General features: G+C 45.7%; 1 protein-coding gene across 3 annotated transcripts in view; it reads right to left on the reverse strand.

The window, feature by feature from the left end:
• The window catches only part of LOC142585458 (uncharacterized), a 55,042-nt gene that overhangs the window by 5,155 nt on the left and 32,736 nt on the right, over positions 1 to 17,151 (reverse strand). For all 3 annotated transcript variants that reach the window (XM_075696234.1, XM_075696233.1, XM_075696232.1), the window contains 4 exons: positions 14,657 to 14,937; positions 9,706 to 9,783; positions 8,256 to 8,397; positions 885 to 986 (listed from right to left, as the gene is read on the reverse strand). In XM_075696234.1, the coding sequence (XP_075552349.1) occupies positions 885 to 986; positions 8,256 to 8,397; positions 9,706 to 9,783; positions 14,657 to 14,937 (603 nt within the window). The remainder of the gene's footprint in view (positions 1 to 884; positions 987 to 8,255; positions 8,398 to 9,705; positions 9,784 to 14,656; positions 14,938 to 17,151) is intronic.

The raw sequence follows: 17,151 nt of genomic DNA on the forward strand, positions 1-17,151 counted from the left end.
CAAAAAAGTCAAGGTGTACAAGGTTATAAAGGAAGAGTACAACCTTCAATTCACAACACACGCCTTAATGTAACATATAAAAAATTATGCCACGGGTTCAGCATGTTCCATTTAAACTGGTAAAAAAAAGAGAAAAAGAAAGGATTAAAAAAAAATCCGAATTCAGATAACAGCTGCAAATCTACCAGTGCTCCTATGCAGGGAGCCTGGAGAGCTCAAAATCACCTGCCGCCCAAGCAATCTCTATTCTTTTCTTATTCACATCTGTTTTGCCTGTCACTACGACGAAAATGAAAAGCAGGAAGCAGGTACTTATCTGGGGAGTCCTTGTAAAATGTTTTTTGATTCTGCATACTGCATGCAACTATGATGTTGAACAGCAGGATGTGCAATCATACAACACGTTTTAGCAACAGCAGTTAGTTATCAAATGTTCACCAAGGAAACAAACACCGGTAAGCTCAATGTGAGAAATTATTTATAGAAAGGAACCTGTGAAACTAAAAAAAAATATGTATATTCACTGAGAGGTGGGGGGAAGAATTTTTAGGTGGGAACAAACTGAAAACGGCAAGGACAAAGTTTGAAAAAATAAAAACCGAAAGCACTCAACTCTAGAATGCCTTATGGTAAGCCTTCATCAATCTAAACCTTGAAGCACCAGAAAATGCATTCCAGAGAACAGATTTTTTTATCATCAAAAGGTGCAAATGCTCCCAGGAAGACAAATAAGGTGCATAACAGCTTATTTTTCTTTTTTGTGCCAATGAATAGACCACATGTCATGCTTAGATCGAGATTGGTAATGGCACTTTATTTACAGTTGCAAGCTGCTCGACTAGGAAAGTCGTAAAAAGCAAAACACGCCAACAAAGAGTTCCCACCGTGAGGTCTTGGACCACTTCCGAGTGCTTCTTCTGCTCTGCCTGCAGCTTTGATCGATGATTGCGTTCATCCGAAGACATGTGAGCCTTGAGCTCTGCAATCTGAAACCAAGAAAAGGGAAGTGTTTGGCCCAAAAGAAGATTAGGCAGCTTCATCCAAGCACTGAAGCATTGAAAGTATAAGCAAGGAACAGTATGACTTCATTAACCCTTTCAGGGTGGATTTTTTTAAATTGCAGATTTAAATTCGTCAAAGGGACCTGTTTGAAAAAAATTTACCATAACTTTTCTAGGGCGATCGTAAAGTGAGAAAAAGATATTTTGCGTTAGTATATATGTAGTTTATTCATGAATAACAACAATAAAAAACAGAATAAACTTATAAGAATGAAAAATTTGATGCGTCCTTATACACATCGTTGAAGGCTTAGAAAATGCGCACACGAGAATATTTTGCAAGTGTCAAATGTTCCTGTTCCTACACTAATATTTTCGTCTGAAACTTCTACACTCTATTTTACTCTCCACATTATGCTTCCCCTAACACACATCTGACCCGTGCAAAGCCCCTAATCACGAGAAACAGCAATGACTTAAACTTATCAGTCTTTTTTGCTCGTACCAACACTTTTAAATAGTTTTTTTCCTCGGAAAATTGAACTCTGGAATGACCCCCCTGGTTCCATCCGTTGTTTACCACATAGAGAATTTGGGGGTGCCATTGAGTGCTCCCCTTAGTCATGTTACTCACATATGCTTCTTTTGTATGGTGATTTTCTTTCTCACATCTTGTATTCACCCAGTCCTGCAAAAGCCCTTCCGGGCTGCAGTATTTGTAAATAAATAAATAAATAATGTAATCGAACTGCGTAGGTGAGCGCACTCAAGAAAACTATGGTTGTGTGCACATCAGAAAAGTGAAATGTGTGACAAACTTCCAGTAATCTTCATCTTACCGCCAACCAGAGGCAATTAGATTTTGTGAGTCTCCAAAAGAAGAAAAGGAAATGCATGCACGGCGGCATCCTTCGTATGCGCACTCCCGTGAGCAATAAATGAGTGAGTAACAAGTGGTCGCCCTATGAGTGATTAGTAACGAGATAGCCATGAGTTTTGCGAGCGCAAGAAGCCGAAATCGCCTGTGGAACAAAACAAAAACTAACCGCCGCCCGCTCGCCCATGTGCCAATGCGCGAGCTATAGTACCTATACAGTCGCCGACCGTTTATTCGGACCTGACGGGGACTGCGGAAATGTCCGAATAAACAGGTGTCCGAAAAAGCAGATTAAGAAAAAAAATTAAATCCTTTATTTCCACGCACTTATTCGGGCTCGGCAGTAGGCTTGAAGAAATCGTGAGTGCGCAGTTGCACGTTGTTCCGTTTACGCGCAATCAGATAAGCCTGAATCTCGGAGAGGGTCGTACGGTCACTATAGGCGGCTGAAAGTACAGTCACTGCTTGTGCACGCTCCGCATGCGACGGCAGCGTAGCACACGGTGCGTCATCTTCCGACTCGGAGTCATCGTCCGGCGGTGCAGCAGAAACCTGACGAATGATCTCGCCGTCGTCGAGTTCTGTGCATGTCAGTACAGCAATGTCAGCACCTGTGAAACTGTCAAATGAGACGGTGTCCCGAATCGCAATGCAACCACTGCGCAGGTCTCGGCAGAACATTTTCCGCGTCAGTAGGGAGCACATCGGAAGGCGACAAATCCTAGGCCTCCCGGCACCCACTTGCCGGAATTTCCCAGCGCAGTCTGCGCGGGCACTGTCGGCGCCATTAGACACTTGATGCGATGTTTCCGTACGCCGCGTTGGTTCACTGAAACCTCGACACAGCCCACAAAGCAAACACCACCGTGCCGACACCAGTCGCACAAACGAAAAACGTGGCCTGCTCGCAGCGTCGTGCGCGAAACAAACAAATCAGCTGCTGGATTGTCTTGACATGGCTTGCCAAGCTGAAACCAGAACTGCTGTACGGCCACTCTATCAAACCAGGCAGAAACAATGATGATGAGCGGGGATTTCCAGTAGTGCCACTTCGTGGGGCAGCAAGGAGGCTCCGTTCAAAACAAAAATGGCGTTCAGTAAGTCTAACTATGCGCCGGTCAGGGCCGGTGCATGATGCCCTCGATCGAGTTGGCTCAAGGAGTGTCCGAAAAATCAGACGAGAGGTTGCAAGGTGTCCGAACTTTCGGCAGTTGTTATACATTATAGTCTACGGGGAGAATGGCGGTGCCGCGAAGCTGACCGAATAATCGGGCATGTCCGAATTTTCGGAGTCCGGAAAATCGGTCGGCGACTGTATATATGCGCCGGATCAAACGAACTAGATCTAAAACAAACCACGCAACGAAAAGCAAAAGAGGGAGGTGTGAGAAAAATTCCCACGCGGTAGCAGCACATGCCAGGAAAGAAAAAGTTAGGAATTTGGCGAGCTTTCTAAACGTACAGACGATGCCGCAAATATATGGCATCAAACATTTTGGACTCGTTCGCGGCACCGTATATTTTAAGTCATTGACCCTGAAAGAGTTAATTCAACCCTTGTTAATTCGGAGAATACAGACTTTTCCTTTTGTCTAGGCAAGCATAAGCATTATTAAATGTTGATCAAACTCTTGTCAAGACGTATTTGGCTGCCCACCCGTCAATATGAACAACACAAAGCATCGCCAATTTGTGGCGCAAAAGAGCAAAAGTGGCACTAGTAGCCAATTTAAACAAAGCGGCAGAGTCCGCATCCCGAGAGTCATCAGTGGGAAATTGTACAGAAACTGCAGAAACGCCTAACGCGTCTTGTCTATTTGTGTGTTTTTGCACTCACGCCCCACATAGCACCACGATGGCCACACATGCCTTCAGAACTGCATAGCCGCCATCATCGATCGATCGTGTTGACAACAGCACGATTGCGGCAAACAGCTGTTTTGTCTGGCTCAGTGCACGGTTGGCTGCGTGCCTTCAAAACTGCATGGTTGCCATTCATGATGGCAACCATGCAAAACCCATGACTGTACTGATAACGACCGCAGTGGTTCCATTTTGCATCATTCCAACACATCGTGCAACACCATAAACGCGGCTGAAGCTCTCAAGGATGATTCTACCGTGGCCCACGTGCTGGCATTTAAAGCCACGGCTACAGCGTGATTGACAGACAATCAGTTGCTGACCAGCCTACTGGCCGAAAGAATAACCGGGTTGTCCACGCAGCAGAAAGCAAGTCCGCTCAGATGCAGACCTTGGTCTTTTGCCACGGTGAAACTGGCTGCACTGTGAAGGAATTCGCAAGGTTCTCACCTCCGCAAGTGCTAATCAGTCACGAGATGAAAGGAATTGCTGCTTCTGCGCTGATGTTGTGTGAAATAAAAGCGAGAGGTACGAATTTCTTCAGTAAGTAAAGGCAGATTGGCATATCAAGTATTTATTAACTTTTTTCTTGATACCCTCTATAATTTGACATTTGGTTAATTCAGCCATTTTTTCTGGTCCCGTGAAATCACAATTACAAAGATTTCACTGTAAAGCATTGCACTGAAGCTCCTTGTATGGGTTTTAAAACAATACTGACACAAAATTCTATGTGCTCTATTTCTTCCGCTTAATTAGTTACTATTGATCTGGTAATCATGATAAAGAAACTCGTTTGCTCCAGCACACAATGATTGTTCAGTTATAAGCTCACATCTCATGACCAGTCACGATTGTGATTTCGAGGAGTACTTTGTGCTCAGCGACGCCGGATGCATGCTCGTAAACGGTGACGATCTCATGAGTGCTCAGACCTGTGACGCATGCTAGCGCGCCATCTACTATGCCATCTGAGCTCTCCTGTTTTGTGAGCTAGTTTGATGGGAAACCTGTGCATTGCTACACCACTGTAATACAGTCGAAGCCTGCAATAACAAAACCTCGTGACAATGAAATTCTCGCGACAATGAAATATTTTCATATCCTCGGTGAACGCCTATAGGATTCAATGCATTCCGTACCTCTCGACAACGAAATGTCACTGTACTACAATCCTGCATCAATTAAATTTGCCAGAATGTAACCCAGCATATTACCTACCTGCGCAAGGCTAGCACGCTCCAAGATATGCTCAAATGCGATTGCTTTGCACTACAATTTCGTAAATGACACCCACATTACAGTTCCGTGGGTACCGCCACTCCTGCTTATAAAAACAACCAAGTGCCGGGAGCGATCGCTTGCACCGGAAACACGTCAGTGTGGCCATCTTGTTTGATGATCGCCCTTTCGAAGTCGCCCGCATGTTGCTACCGACATGTGACAACAGCTTTTGCACATCTAGCGCAGTGCTTAGTGTGCGCCTCGGTGAGCAGAATGCATGAAAGACAAGGAAACCCCCGTCCCATCGATGTGGAATGTGGCCGTGATTAAGCGATCCGGAAATATACATCCCTTGCTTCAAGAGCGCCGTTTCAGAGCCATCAGACAGGCACCCTGTGTGGATTCGGCACCGGACGTAGATTTGCACTAAGGGGGCGTTAATCTCTAGATCTAGATTAATCTAGATTGCCTTCGGGTATACGAAACACTATCACTTTCGTGTTCGGCACCGGACGCATCAGCGTCTATGGGCGAGAGCGTGCGCTGGAGAAATGCTACTGCTTGCGTGGAGCACTATTGCACTGCGTCCCGTGCCGAGTTACGCAAAATCTCGCAATAGTGATTGTATCTCCAAAAGAAATTGACTGAGAATACCGCCCCACAGCAGTGCTGCCACTGATGATCGACGCATGCACCGCACTATGTACTGTTGGCAATGCGGTCGTTGGCAATGCGGCAAAGCTTGCCAAGGTAGGCTAATGGAATTCTGATAGTAAAGCTTCGTTCCGCAACGCATTAGCTATGTGTGCAGTCTCATTTCGCAACAACGAAGTTCTCGCAAAAGCAAATTTTTTTCACGTTCCTCGCCGATTTCGCTATCGCGATGTTCAACTGCACTTCGTTGTGCAGTCGTCCACTCATAGTATGATCCCAGCAATAGAGTATTTTAGCGATGTTTTAGTATGTCCGCAATCTTCTTGTCGTTTGTGGTTTGCTGTGTTACTGGTGAAGTGTACAGCATGAACAACGCTGGTAGCAATATCTGGTGACAGTATCTAATCAGAGAGCACGGAAAACTAACACAGTCGAACCCACTTAAAACAGTATTAAAGTGCTGCGAAAATTCCATTTTTATAATCGAGAACAGTTATAACTGGGTTGCATGAAAAAATCAAAATAGGGGGATGGTAAAGCTGTTGTCAGAAAACTATAATGGCAGGGTGGCCAGTGCCCCTCTCCACCACCTTCCTCCATCCGGCTGCCGATTGTGTTCACTCGTTTAACTGCTTCCTGGGTGCTCCTCCAATCACATGCAACAAGCCGCGGCTGTTGGTGTTAAAGAATGGCACTGCTAAAGGAACTGCAAAGAGGGTTCACGGGTTGCAAGTGATATGCGAACTCCGCAGAGGCATCGCTAGGGTGGCCCCAAATGAGCCCTTTTAAAAAAATGCGAGATAGTTGCCGCGGCAACCTGACAGCTTGAGAAGTCCAGAACAAACACAGAGGCGAGATCACCACCAGCATCTCGCCACGTACTTCTCAGTGGCTTGCACAAGAAAACCCTATCTCCGTCAGCATTGTATGCTTTACGCGAAACTTGCAGACATTCTTCTCCAAGGCATCCAGGTGCTCCACATAGCGTGGCGGTAGGTGCCTCACGAAAACGAAGCACCGGAGGAACTGAATCATCTGCAGGGCCTCCAGTGAGGACAACATTGAGGCAGCCTGCCCTACCGTGTCATCGCTGCCGCTATCCGATGCAAGCACATTCGCGACGATTGCCTCATCAGTTAGAAGCACTTAGTTTCAAAATTTATAGCCGTGTCCTTTCTTTTCACCGGCAACGTTGTGCACTGCCGATGATCAGGGGCTGGTTCGGCCATCTTCCGTTTCGGTGGCGAGCCAAACGAGGCTGAGAAAACACGTAACCAGGAACGATTTCCGCACAACCAACAAAGACGAACGCGAGCTACGCTGTTTGCAGAACTGCCAAAGCAGATTCTTTATTCTATGGAACTGTGCTGAATGAAGAGCCAGAGAGCAATCTGGGGGCAGCGCAGTTGGCGCAGTTCATTCGTGCTTCAGAGGGTGGCGTGGCATAGAGCTATGGGCAAAGCCCATTTGTATTCAAAGGGATGGAAGGGCGATGAGAAAGAGGCACGCGGAGAAGGCTGGAAAGTGAGTGCACAGCGGCTATTGGGGCCATCGTTGAACGGCTCGTTTCTCGTTTTCATTTTTTCTCTTGAAGAATTTCACATTTCACTACCTTTCGTTTTGGTCACCGAGCAGCCAGACTTCATCGCTGTAACCGATAATGCGGCATCGGGGCATTGTAGTAAGCGGGTTATTTCATCATGGAAAACACACCAAAGTTGACAGTGCAGCAGCTTGTTATAACTGATATATTGTTAAAACTGGTATCGTTAGAAAAGCGTTCAACTGTACTGCAACTTCACCGATCTGTTTGGCAGCACATGGTGGTGTGCAGTGCCATTGGTAGTGTACTGCACGCTTTCAGTAGGCGACAATCCAAACATGCCACCATTCCCTGCTGTAGGCGGCGCGATGTAGCCATACCTGGTGTTTCGCTTTGGCAGCATCCGGCATCACCAACCAGCTCGATTTCGTTCTGGTTTCCCATCGCTCTCTTACAACACGACGCAATACGAAAACAACAAAACACCTCTCGGGCCGCTGGAGCACCACCAAGTCTATGCGCGTCGGCGTTTCATGCTGCAATGATTCGTGCGACGTTTCGCATTACCTAGATGCCAACAAGAGTCGAGTCTGTTTAATTTTCTTTTTACTTCGGATGTTATGTTTTTTCTCACTTTTTTTTTTCAAAAGATATGAACTAGGTTCTACTGTATATCAAGAAACTTGATGTTTGCTGAAATATTGCGCAGGTCCTTTAATAATAATAATATTTGGGGTTTTACGTGCCAAATCCACTTTCTGATTATGAGGCACGCCGTAGTGGAGGACTCCGGAAATTTTGACCACCTGTGGTTCTTTAACGTGCACCTAAATCTAAGCACACGGGTGTTTTCGCATTTCGCCCCCATCGAAATGCGGCCGCCGTGGCCGGGATTCGATCCCGCGACCTCGTGCTCAGCAGCCCAACACCCAGGTCCTTTGCACTGAAAATTTATGTTCTGGATTTTTTAGAAGCATTTCTGTGTGAAAGAACTTTTATTCGCTACGCTTAAGCTCACCGATACCAACAAGAGGGGTGGGGTGGGGGAGGAGTGCGGTAATGATGATGGAAACAGAAGGAAACGGTGTCTGACCTGCTTGTCCTTGGCAAGCAGCTGCTGGTCCTTGAGGCTCAGCTGCTTCTGCAGGGAGGAGACCTGCTCACGCAATTGTGTCAACACCACTACGTGATCGCTGCTGTTCGGGTCCAACAAACCACTAGTCTCTGGCGTGCTCCTGTTGTTGACATGCAACGAGAAAATGGTGCATCAAACAATCTGAAAATGGTGCATCAAACAAGTACATCCCATTTTAAAAAACCACTCTGGACACAAGATACCATATTTACTCGATTCTAACACATACCTGCTTGCCGTGACCTAAAAGAAAGAAAAGAAAGTACTTTACAGTACCGCGATGAGATCACGGTGCAGTGCACCTAGATGCGTAGCCCGTCTCCATCACACATGGCTTTCAAGATAGGGGCCGCGCGGCCGCACTGTACGTAGCAGCTGCCAGAGTAGAAAGCTTCTGTTTGCACCAGTCCCGCATGCAAGTTTTGGGAACTCGGAATGCCCGTGATGCGACTAGATTTCCATCCAACACGTGATCACTTTTTTTTAATTGCGGCATTGCGATGAACTCGGCATGTCTTTGCAGCTGGCACTTCCATGCTGACAGAGTAAATGCACAAAACGGGAAGGCTAGGAAGAAGAATGGTGCATTAACCTAAGCACGTGGAAGAAGCTACGGCAGCTAGACTCGAAGCACGTGTGAGTAGGCCATATTGAGATGCCAATGGCGATATGGTCACGCAGATTTACCGTCGTACTCGATTCTAACGTGCACGCAACTTTAGGACCCGTAGGAAAAAAAAAAATGTGCATTAGATTCGAGCAAATACAGTACATCAAAATGTGCTGCCAGGGCAAGTAAGCTTACTTTAAATAGACATGGGACCATATGTTTTAACAATCCATATCACTCTATTTTTTTTTAACAACACTGTGCACATGGTCCTTTCTTGTCAAGAGCGCTACAGGACGCCAGGACGGGCATGGTGTTCGAATAGATAAGTGACATTGCAAAAAAAAAAAAAAACATGCACAAGGTTGATGACAGCTACTGTTTGGCAGCAAAATTATACCTTAAAGGTACACCAAAATTTTTAAGGGTGCGCCATGAGCAAATTTCAAAGCAGATTTTGTCATGCACATCTTTTCATTTATGCCCATTTTTCAGCACACATCTTCACAAGCTGACACATGTCAACACTGTCTTGTCCCATACTTCCCATGCAACTTTGCATTGGCAATTTTCTGCCTTTTCTTCTTTTTTTTTCTATGCGCACTTGTCGATGCACTCAACATACGCAGACTTAGATTGCGCCGTTCAAAGCTCTCATCGTAATTAAAAATCTCGGAACTATATTTTGGTTCATACAGCAGGTTACACTTAGTGCAGCGGATACATGACACTTCCTCGTATTATAAATGTCCGCCACAAAAGGATAGGGGTGAAGTGCTGTATTATCTCATAACTCACCTTAGAGGGGTACTTCCATTGGCCAACTTAGCTGGGTCCAGCCGTGGCCTTTTGACACTACCGTGGTCACTGCCAACTCTGCAACATCAAACAGAAAAGACGAAATGAAGAACAGCGCAAGTCTGTATGTCTACATCAATATTTCACAGTATTTCGTGCACAGAAATCCCAACCATGTGTAAAGACAATAAAAGACCAGTCACAAAACCCTTAAAGGGGCCCGAACGACTTTCTATCGAAGTGGAGAAAGGCATTTGAAGTGAAAATAGGCTATTTCAGAAATACTTAGCCACAAGCACTTCAATGCGTTCGCAGAAGTGGAGTCATTGGCAATCAAACACGGTCGCCGCTGTGCTCCCGTTCATTCTTCAATGCCTTGCACTGCAAAGGCTACGGCGGAGTGGGGCATGCTCACAACGCTGCACCTTGTATATGTCACCGTGCCGTGCCGCGCGGTTCAAATGTAATTTTGGATGCTAATGTAGACGATACTACTTTCAAGGGCTCTAAGGAGGCAGTAGTGCTCTAGCATATTTTATAACCTGATATATTTTTACACATCGTATTATTTTTCTTAAATGCATCTTAATGTTCATAGCACACGTCATACGTCATCGCCATAATCTTACTATACAGATTTTACGCACATTAGAGCTACTATTTTTAAGGCCCCTTTACAGCCACGTCACACCAATTTCATAGAACTCATAATTACACTGTGAACTCACCACCAAGGACATGGCGCTCTGTGGCCATACCTGGCCCTTGCGCCATTAAACATCAATCAACGATACGACTTCAGATTTTGGTGCCTACGAGGCGCTAACCCAAGCCAAATGTGGTCCTCAGCGAGCAGCAGTGCACTTAGCAAGTGGAATCGTGGCGGCACCCCGCGGCGGCTGTGGTATCTATGCTACGTAGTAGACCACTGCTACCAATAGCAGCCGTGTAAGGGAATTTACTACAAAATAAAGCGTCCAAAAGAGAATAGGGAGCAGGTTTCTGCTGCGAGTGTTTGAGAGAAAGACGACCTTGCACTCCGCTTGTGGGCTCCACACACCAAGTACGACAGCAAAACTTGGCTGAGATGTTCACAGCAGTGTATGCTACACGCAGACGGTTATTTCGCCAAGCCTGAGGGGTGGCTCTGGGCCCCTTTAAGTCATTGACAATTGAAGATTAGGTTCTGTGGCTTTCCGTGCGAAAACCACAATTTGATTGTGAGGCACGGCGCACTGTGGGACTTTGGATTACCATATTTACTCGAATCTAGACCGGCGCCAATTCTAAGCTGACCCCCGAATGTCTGAAGGCAGAAAAAATTTTAAAAACTCACCTCGTATGCAGGCCAAACAAAAAAGTGAGGACAGCGTTCACAAAATGAAAATGGCATTCATTTAATATGAATATGCTGAGCTCACTCTACGTTATCGGCGCTAGCCTCGTCGCTATAGCCCAGACCGCACGCACGCTTGCGGACGCGCGCAAGCTCGCATCCACACGCCCATGCATGCACAGTAAGTGCGGCACAACTCGTACGCATCGAAACATGGCGTGATCTCGGTGAACGGCTTCTCTCTGTTATCGTGCGCTTATTTTTCTTATCACTGTCATCTCCTCGTTGCGGCACACGCAAAAAGCGTCTCCCATTGTATGTTCCAAAGATGGATGTTTTTCTCATCGATGCTGAAGTCCTGCCTGGCTTGAACGTTTGACGATGCCTCTGCGGCTAGCACAACTTTTCATCTGAAAGTGGCACTATAGTGGCATCGCCTGCTTCGTGTCATTACGATAACGCCCCGGCGCATGCCGATACAATGCAGGTCAAAATAGCAATGTCGCTCGTGTACTTCAGTTGGCTACTGGCGTGGCTAATAGTGACTGCAATACCTACTTTTCTTGATGACGCTAGCTATGCACCATATTTACCATATTAAATTACAACCTGGTACGTTTTTTAAAATCCTTGAATCTAAGACAACCCTAGAGTTTGGCATATGATTACATGAAAAAAAAAAAGAACTATCGGCCTAGACTCTAATAATTATGGTAATTTTGACCACCTGGGGTTCTTCATCGTGCACCCAGTGCACAGCACACAAGCGTTGTATTATGACAGCAATTATATGGACACCCCAGGCAAATTTCCTGCACCTTCGCTGCCATGATTTTCCGCATGAAGACCAAGTGCAGGGCTGTAAGCGGCCAAGGAAGCTTTGGAACAACTCTAGCAGCAGCAAATCTTGCACTTTGGAGAAGGTCTGGAGTCCAAATTGTCAGTTTTGGTGCACTGGACATGCGTTTTGGAGCAGCTTCGTTAAAGACAATACGAATGAAATATAGCTGCTATTGGCCGATAGGCAATATCAAGCTGCGGTCAGCTAAGTGGCGTAGATACTGTGGCCGCTGCCACGAGTCCACTGGCTAAGCGCAGCGTGGCTCGCTCAGGACGAAGTTGTGGCGTCTAACATCCAAAATGAAACTTGAACTGCATGGCACGTTGACATTTAGGAAGCGTGGGCTCGTCCCACTGCGCCATGGCCTTCGCAGTGCAAGACATTGAAGGAGGAACGGGAGAACAGTAGAGGTCGTGTTTGATTGCCAATAACTCCGCTTTTGCTGAATGCATTGAAGTACTTTTTGCGACCCTTTCTCCAATTCGATAGAAAGTGGTTCATGGCCCCTTCTCACCGACATTCAATCAAGATTGCAGAATACTGGAAAACAAGTGTAAAGTGATGTATTGGTCATTGCACGTTTGCCAGTATTTCACATCGCTTGCTGAGAAAAAGCTCCAAATACTTTTGAAAACAACAAAGTGCCAAAAATGTTCACTGCTTTCCAGTCTGCGTCGTGGACTAATATTTTGATTAAGCTTGATTATTCGGGCTTAATCTTACGCTGAAATATTTCGTACGCTGAAAGATGGTTCATTAAAATTTTTGGACTCAATCTGCGCAAGTCGAGTCGTAAACATTGTTGCCGCAAACACAATTTCAGGGGCTTGTGGTTTCTCTGAATGTCCAATTACAACATCAATCTGGCCGCTAAGGTTGACTAAATATGAAACCTTAAATCCTTGGCTTGCGTTCTGCGGTGGCAAGAGCCTGATTTTGTCTGGTGTGGCCGAGCAGAAAATAGCGTAGCCTGAATATAAATTTGAGTGATGATTGCGGATGCCATTGGATATTTGTGACCAAATAGTTTCATGAAAGCGAGCAGGTCATTTGTTGGTGTGCCGCACTATCATTCCGGTAAACAAATGTGGTGCATGTGAGAAATAGATTTAGCACGTCACATGCATGGCGTTCGTCCATTAATCAACGCAGATGTACCAATAAAGCGGAAATCAAGTACTAAATTGTAAAACGAACCTGATGAGCTACACGCTAAGCAGACTGTATGACCCTATTCATTCAGCAAGGCTTTCCTTGCCGATTGCACTATGAAATGAGCGCCGGTTCAAATCATCTATAGCTGGTCCGCATACACCCAAGATCGTAATACTTTTGCAAAACATTCGTAATGCATTGTTTAGCACAAAACGGTATTCATTTTCTCATGGCCTAGTTACAGTCGTGCCACCAAACATGCCCACTCCAAAGATACCAACGACGAAACGGATTGTTTAGGCCTGGATTACAGGGCTAAGCGCTATCCAATGCATGTCTATGAGCTGTGTGGTTGCCACTGAACAGGCACATCCTGCTAAATTTGGCAACTTCATTCAAAATTAGTTTTTTGACACAGGTTGGCACAGCTCAATGGTTTTGGCGCAATATGGCGCAATTGGCACAGCACTTATATCCCTGAACTGCTGTATGCAGTACGTGTATGCAGTAGGTGTGAGTGAAAGCTTGAGAGGGTAGCCCAAGGAGGATAGTGGCTTGATGCGGCGCTGTCTTCCTGCGATCGCAAGGAAGGAAGGTGGGAAGGGTGCATGCAGTCCCCTCACGTGGGCACGTGGGGGAGCAGGGTGATGTGCACGCACTAGGAGGGGGCAGGTTAATGCAAATCTCCCCTTCTATTCCAGCTGCAGTGACTGAGCGTGGGCGCGCATCCTGTATTTTCCGTGTTGTCCAATGACTCGAAGCAGCTGAGGCCCCAGCTATCCATGTTTGCACAGAAGCGCCGGCACAGAGCAAGCTCACACATCACCTTGAGCAGGCGCGCATAAGATTAAAGAGTTGTTCTCACTGTTCCTTTCACTCGTGTGCTGATTCATGACGCCAATGATGAAGTTCTCATTCTCAAGCCCTTGCGTGTTCACAGCACCTTCTTCCGCAGACACAAGCTCGTTGAACATTGACCCATCAGTGGCTTCTGGAAATGCTGACAACTTGCTCCAAACTACAGGGAAACCAGCGATGGCTTCATTGCATTCCTGCACTGAATGTGCATTGCACTCATTGCACTGACTGCGGAAACCGGCAGGAGGGAAACAGCTTTGGATCGTTTTGTTCTTAATGTCAGTCCAGATGCTGCGGCGACACCAGAATTCGTTTCTCTCCATGCTCAACCCTATATTTCCAACATTGCAGCAAATGCCAGATTATGATGCTTTGTGTCAGTCATGTGAAGGTGGCCATTTTGAAGTGCCGATGGCGATATGGTAACGCAGATTTATGGTCGTACTAGATTTTAACAAGCACACAATTTTTGGACCCCTGTTATTGGAAAAAAAACTGCGGGTTAGATTCGAGTAAATACAATATTTTTACTGCAAGGATAAGTTATCTTATGCATGTTCTAAATCATTAGCATCTTCCTTTTCAGTTTGTGCAGTTTTGAAAATGTCTCCATGAAATATACCCCACATAACGAACACACCCCCTAACTTTGCTTCGGTATACTGGGGAAAAAAAAAAGCATGTTCATTACGCACGTATATATGGTATAGTCCTTTGACGGTAACTAGCTTCTAGTACCACAAAATGCTGTTCCCACTCACTTGTGGTTCGAGAGTGATGATGAAGAATGGGAGTGCTTCCGGTGGTGGTGATGGTTCTGTCCTGCGGAGGAAGCCGTGTTCGTACCTCCAGCAGCAGAGCCTGACGACGACCGGTGGTGATGGTGGCCGTGGTGGTGATGGCCATGGTGGTGGTGGCTGTGGTGCGATGTCAAGGTGGCCTTGCCCAGTGCCGTATGCCGCATGGGGTCATTGTGTTTGGTCTTGGCCACGGCCCTCTTGTATGACAACGTGCACAGCCAACAGAGCAGCTTGCCTTCAACCTGCACACAGGCCCATTCACAATCAACTCTGCTAAGGGTATACATTTGGGCCAGTCAGTCAATCACCATAAATTTATAGCATGAATGAGGACAAACACTAGAAACGAGGACTGCACCTACTTCCAGCTGGTTACTTTCATCACATGAGAAAGAACACTTGCTTACCAAGTGAGAAAAAACAAATAAGTTGTGGGGTTTTTGGTGCTAAAACCATGATCACATTACGAGGTACGCCGTAGCTGGGAACTCTGGATTAAGTTCGATTAACTGGGGTTTCTTAGCATGTGGCCCAATACGCAGTACACAAGCATTTTTGCATTGGCAGGTGCACATTGAGCAGGTGAAAACTAAATGCACAGAAGCAAAAACGCAGCGACCCAATGCTAAATGGAATTATAGCATTCTACCTTTGCACAAGTCATTTGCAATCTATATAATACTCCTTTATGGACAATGGTCTAGAACATCTTGTTAGTTGCTTCCTTACGATTCTCATTGTTCACCACAAATAATCAGTGTGAAATAAATATGCTCCCCAAAAATCTCGCATTATGTTTGCCTCGTGCCAACCAAATCTGACCTCAAATACAGATCATTTCGAAGTTTGTAAATGGGGACCTCGGCAAGCTTCCAGTTGTCCAAAAACAGAAATAAAGCGGACAAGAAAGACAATGGCAAGCCGCAGTTGTGTGGAAGAACTGAATCCTGCAGATTTACAGTTTTGCTCTGCTGGTAATCACAAATATAAAAATCAAATTTGCCCTAAAACACACGGAAAACTGGAAGTATCTGTGCTTGAGGCATGATAAATAGTTTCTTTTATTTAAAAACGGGGTGTCTCCAATGATGAGCTAACTTGAAAACATGCTCTTACTCAGCATAACCGATTAAACGGGCATGAGACTAGGTTTCCTGAAGGCCACACCCCCACTAGTGCGAAGGCACATGCAAAATTGTTTATACGTAAGAAATGTCTATACATTGCTTTTCCATTGTTTGCTGCCCTCGACTCTGGGTTGTAGTGATACAAAGAGCACGCCAAGCAAGACACAGGTTCACGGGAACATTAAGATTTGAAGTGATCTAACAGCGGTTCAACAATAGACTTCTCAAGAGACTGAAGCTATTTTTTTGACAAGGGGAATTGACTGTTAGGTGGAAAGGCTAGGCTATTTGGCGCTTGGGGTGTGTGAATGTTCGAAATGTCATCGCTATTGAACTTGTATTCTATTCGAGAATGGCAAGAAGCTTAGTAGCAAACATAGAAGCAGCTAGGCCTAGCGTTGCCATGGTGGTGGCTACGGCTGACAGCGGATCTGCATGCAAAAGCACCAGTTTGAGGTGGCGAGATAATCAAAATGGCCGTGGCAGTGGCTTTGACTAATGCCATTTCAGACCTGCAGTCAGGGAAAAAAAGTCCGAAATATCGGATGGAGAAGTGTTCTTGCATCCTAAATTTCAGACATTCTTATACATTGGCCCTACGGGGTACATGGTGGTGCTGCAAAGCCGTGTGAATTATCGGGCATGTCCGAAAAATCACGCATCTGGAAAACCGCTTGTTAACTGCACTCTGGCAACTGCTCAAGCTGATGACACGGCGTCAATGACGATTCGCTGCGATTCCTCTGTTATTGGAGCCAGCATTGACGTGACTTTCGTTCCCTTTCAATAATATTACAGCCAATTTTTCCTGACAGAAGCATAAATCCTCAGAGTTTTCCCTGAGTATTTCCAGACTATTCAAATTCCCTGAGAATTCTCAGTTTTCCCGGTTGGCAGACACCCTGAGCGTGAAATTTATTATAAGGTTTTAAAAATGTACATCGCTACTGACTGCAGCAGTGCCGCTCCCCCGAGTTTTCAGCTATGCCACCCCTACTGATGCGTGTTGTCCATCAGACGTCAGTAGGGCGAGCTATCGAACTGGCTACCGAGGGCACATCATTGATAACTTTTCCAACTTTATGGTGAACAAATGTTCTTCATAATAGTTGTATTAATGGTTAATTTGTTTCTATAAAAAAGGTAACAGAAACAGAAAACAAACTGCCAATTTATCACAATACTGAGGCACTTCCGGCACACAGCAAGTGTCGCCTGCTTGTGTTACAACATCCTCCATGTTGACACGAGCTGTATGATCAGTGGACTCGAACCTTCTCTCTCTCTTCTTTTTTTTTTTTTGTGAGCACTACGGTTCATCTTTCATTG

Source organism: Dermacentor variabilis, chromosome 6 (assembly GCF_050947875.1).
Source record: "Dermacentor variabilis isolate Ectoservices chromosome 6, ASM5094787v1, whole genome shotgun sequence".
Taxonomy (NCBI): Eukaryota; Metazoa; Arthropoda; class Arachnida; order Ixodida; family Ixodidae; genus Dermacentor; species Dermacentor variabilis.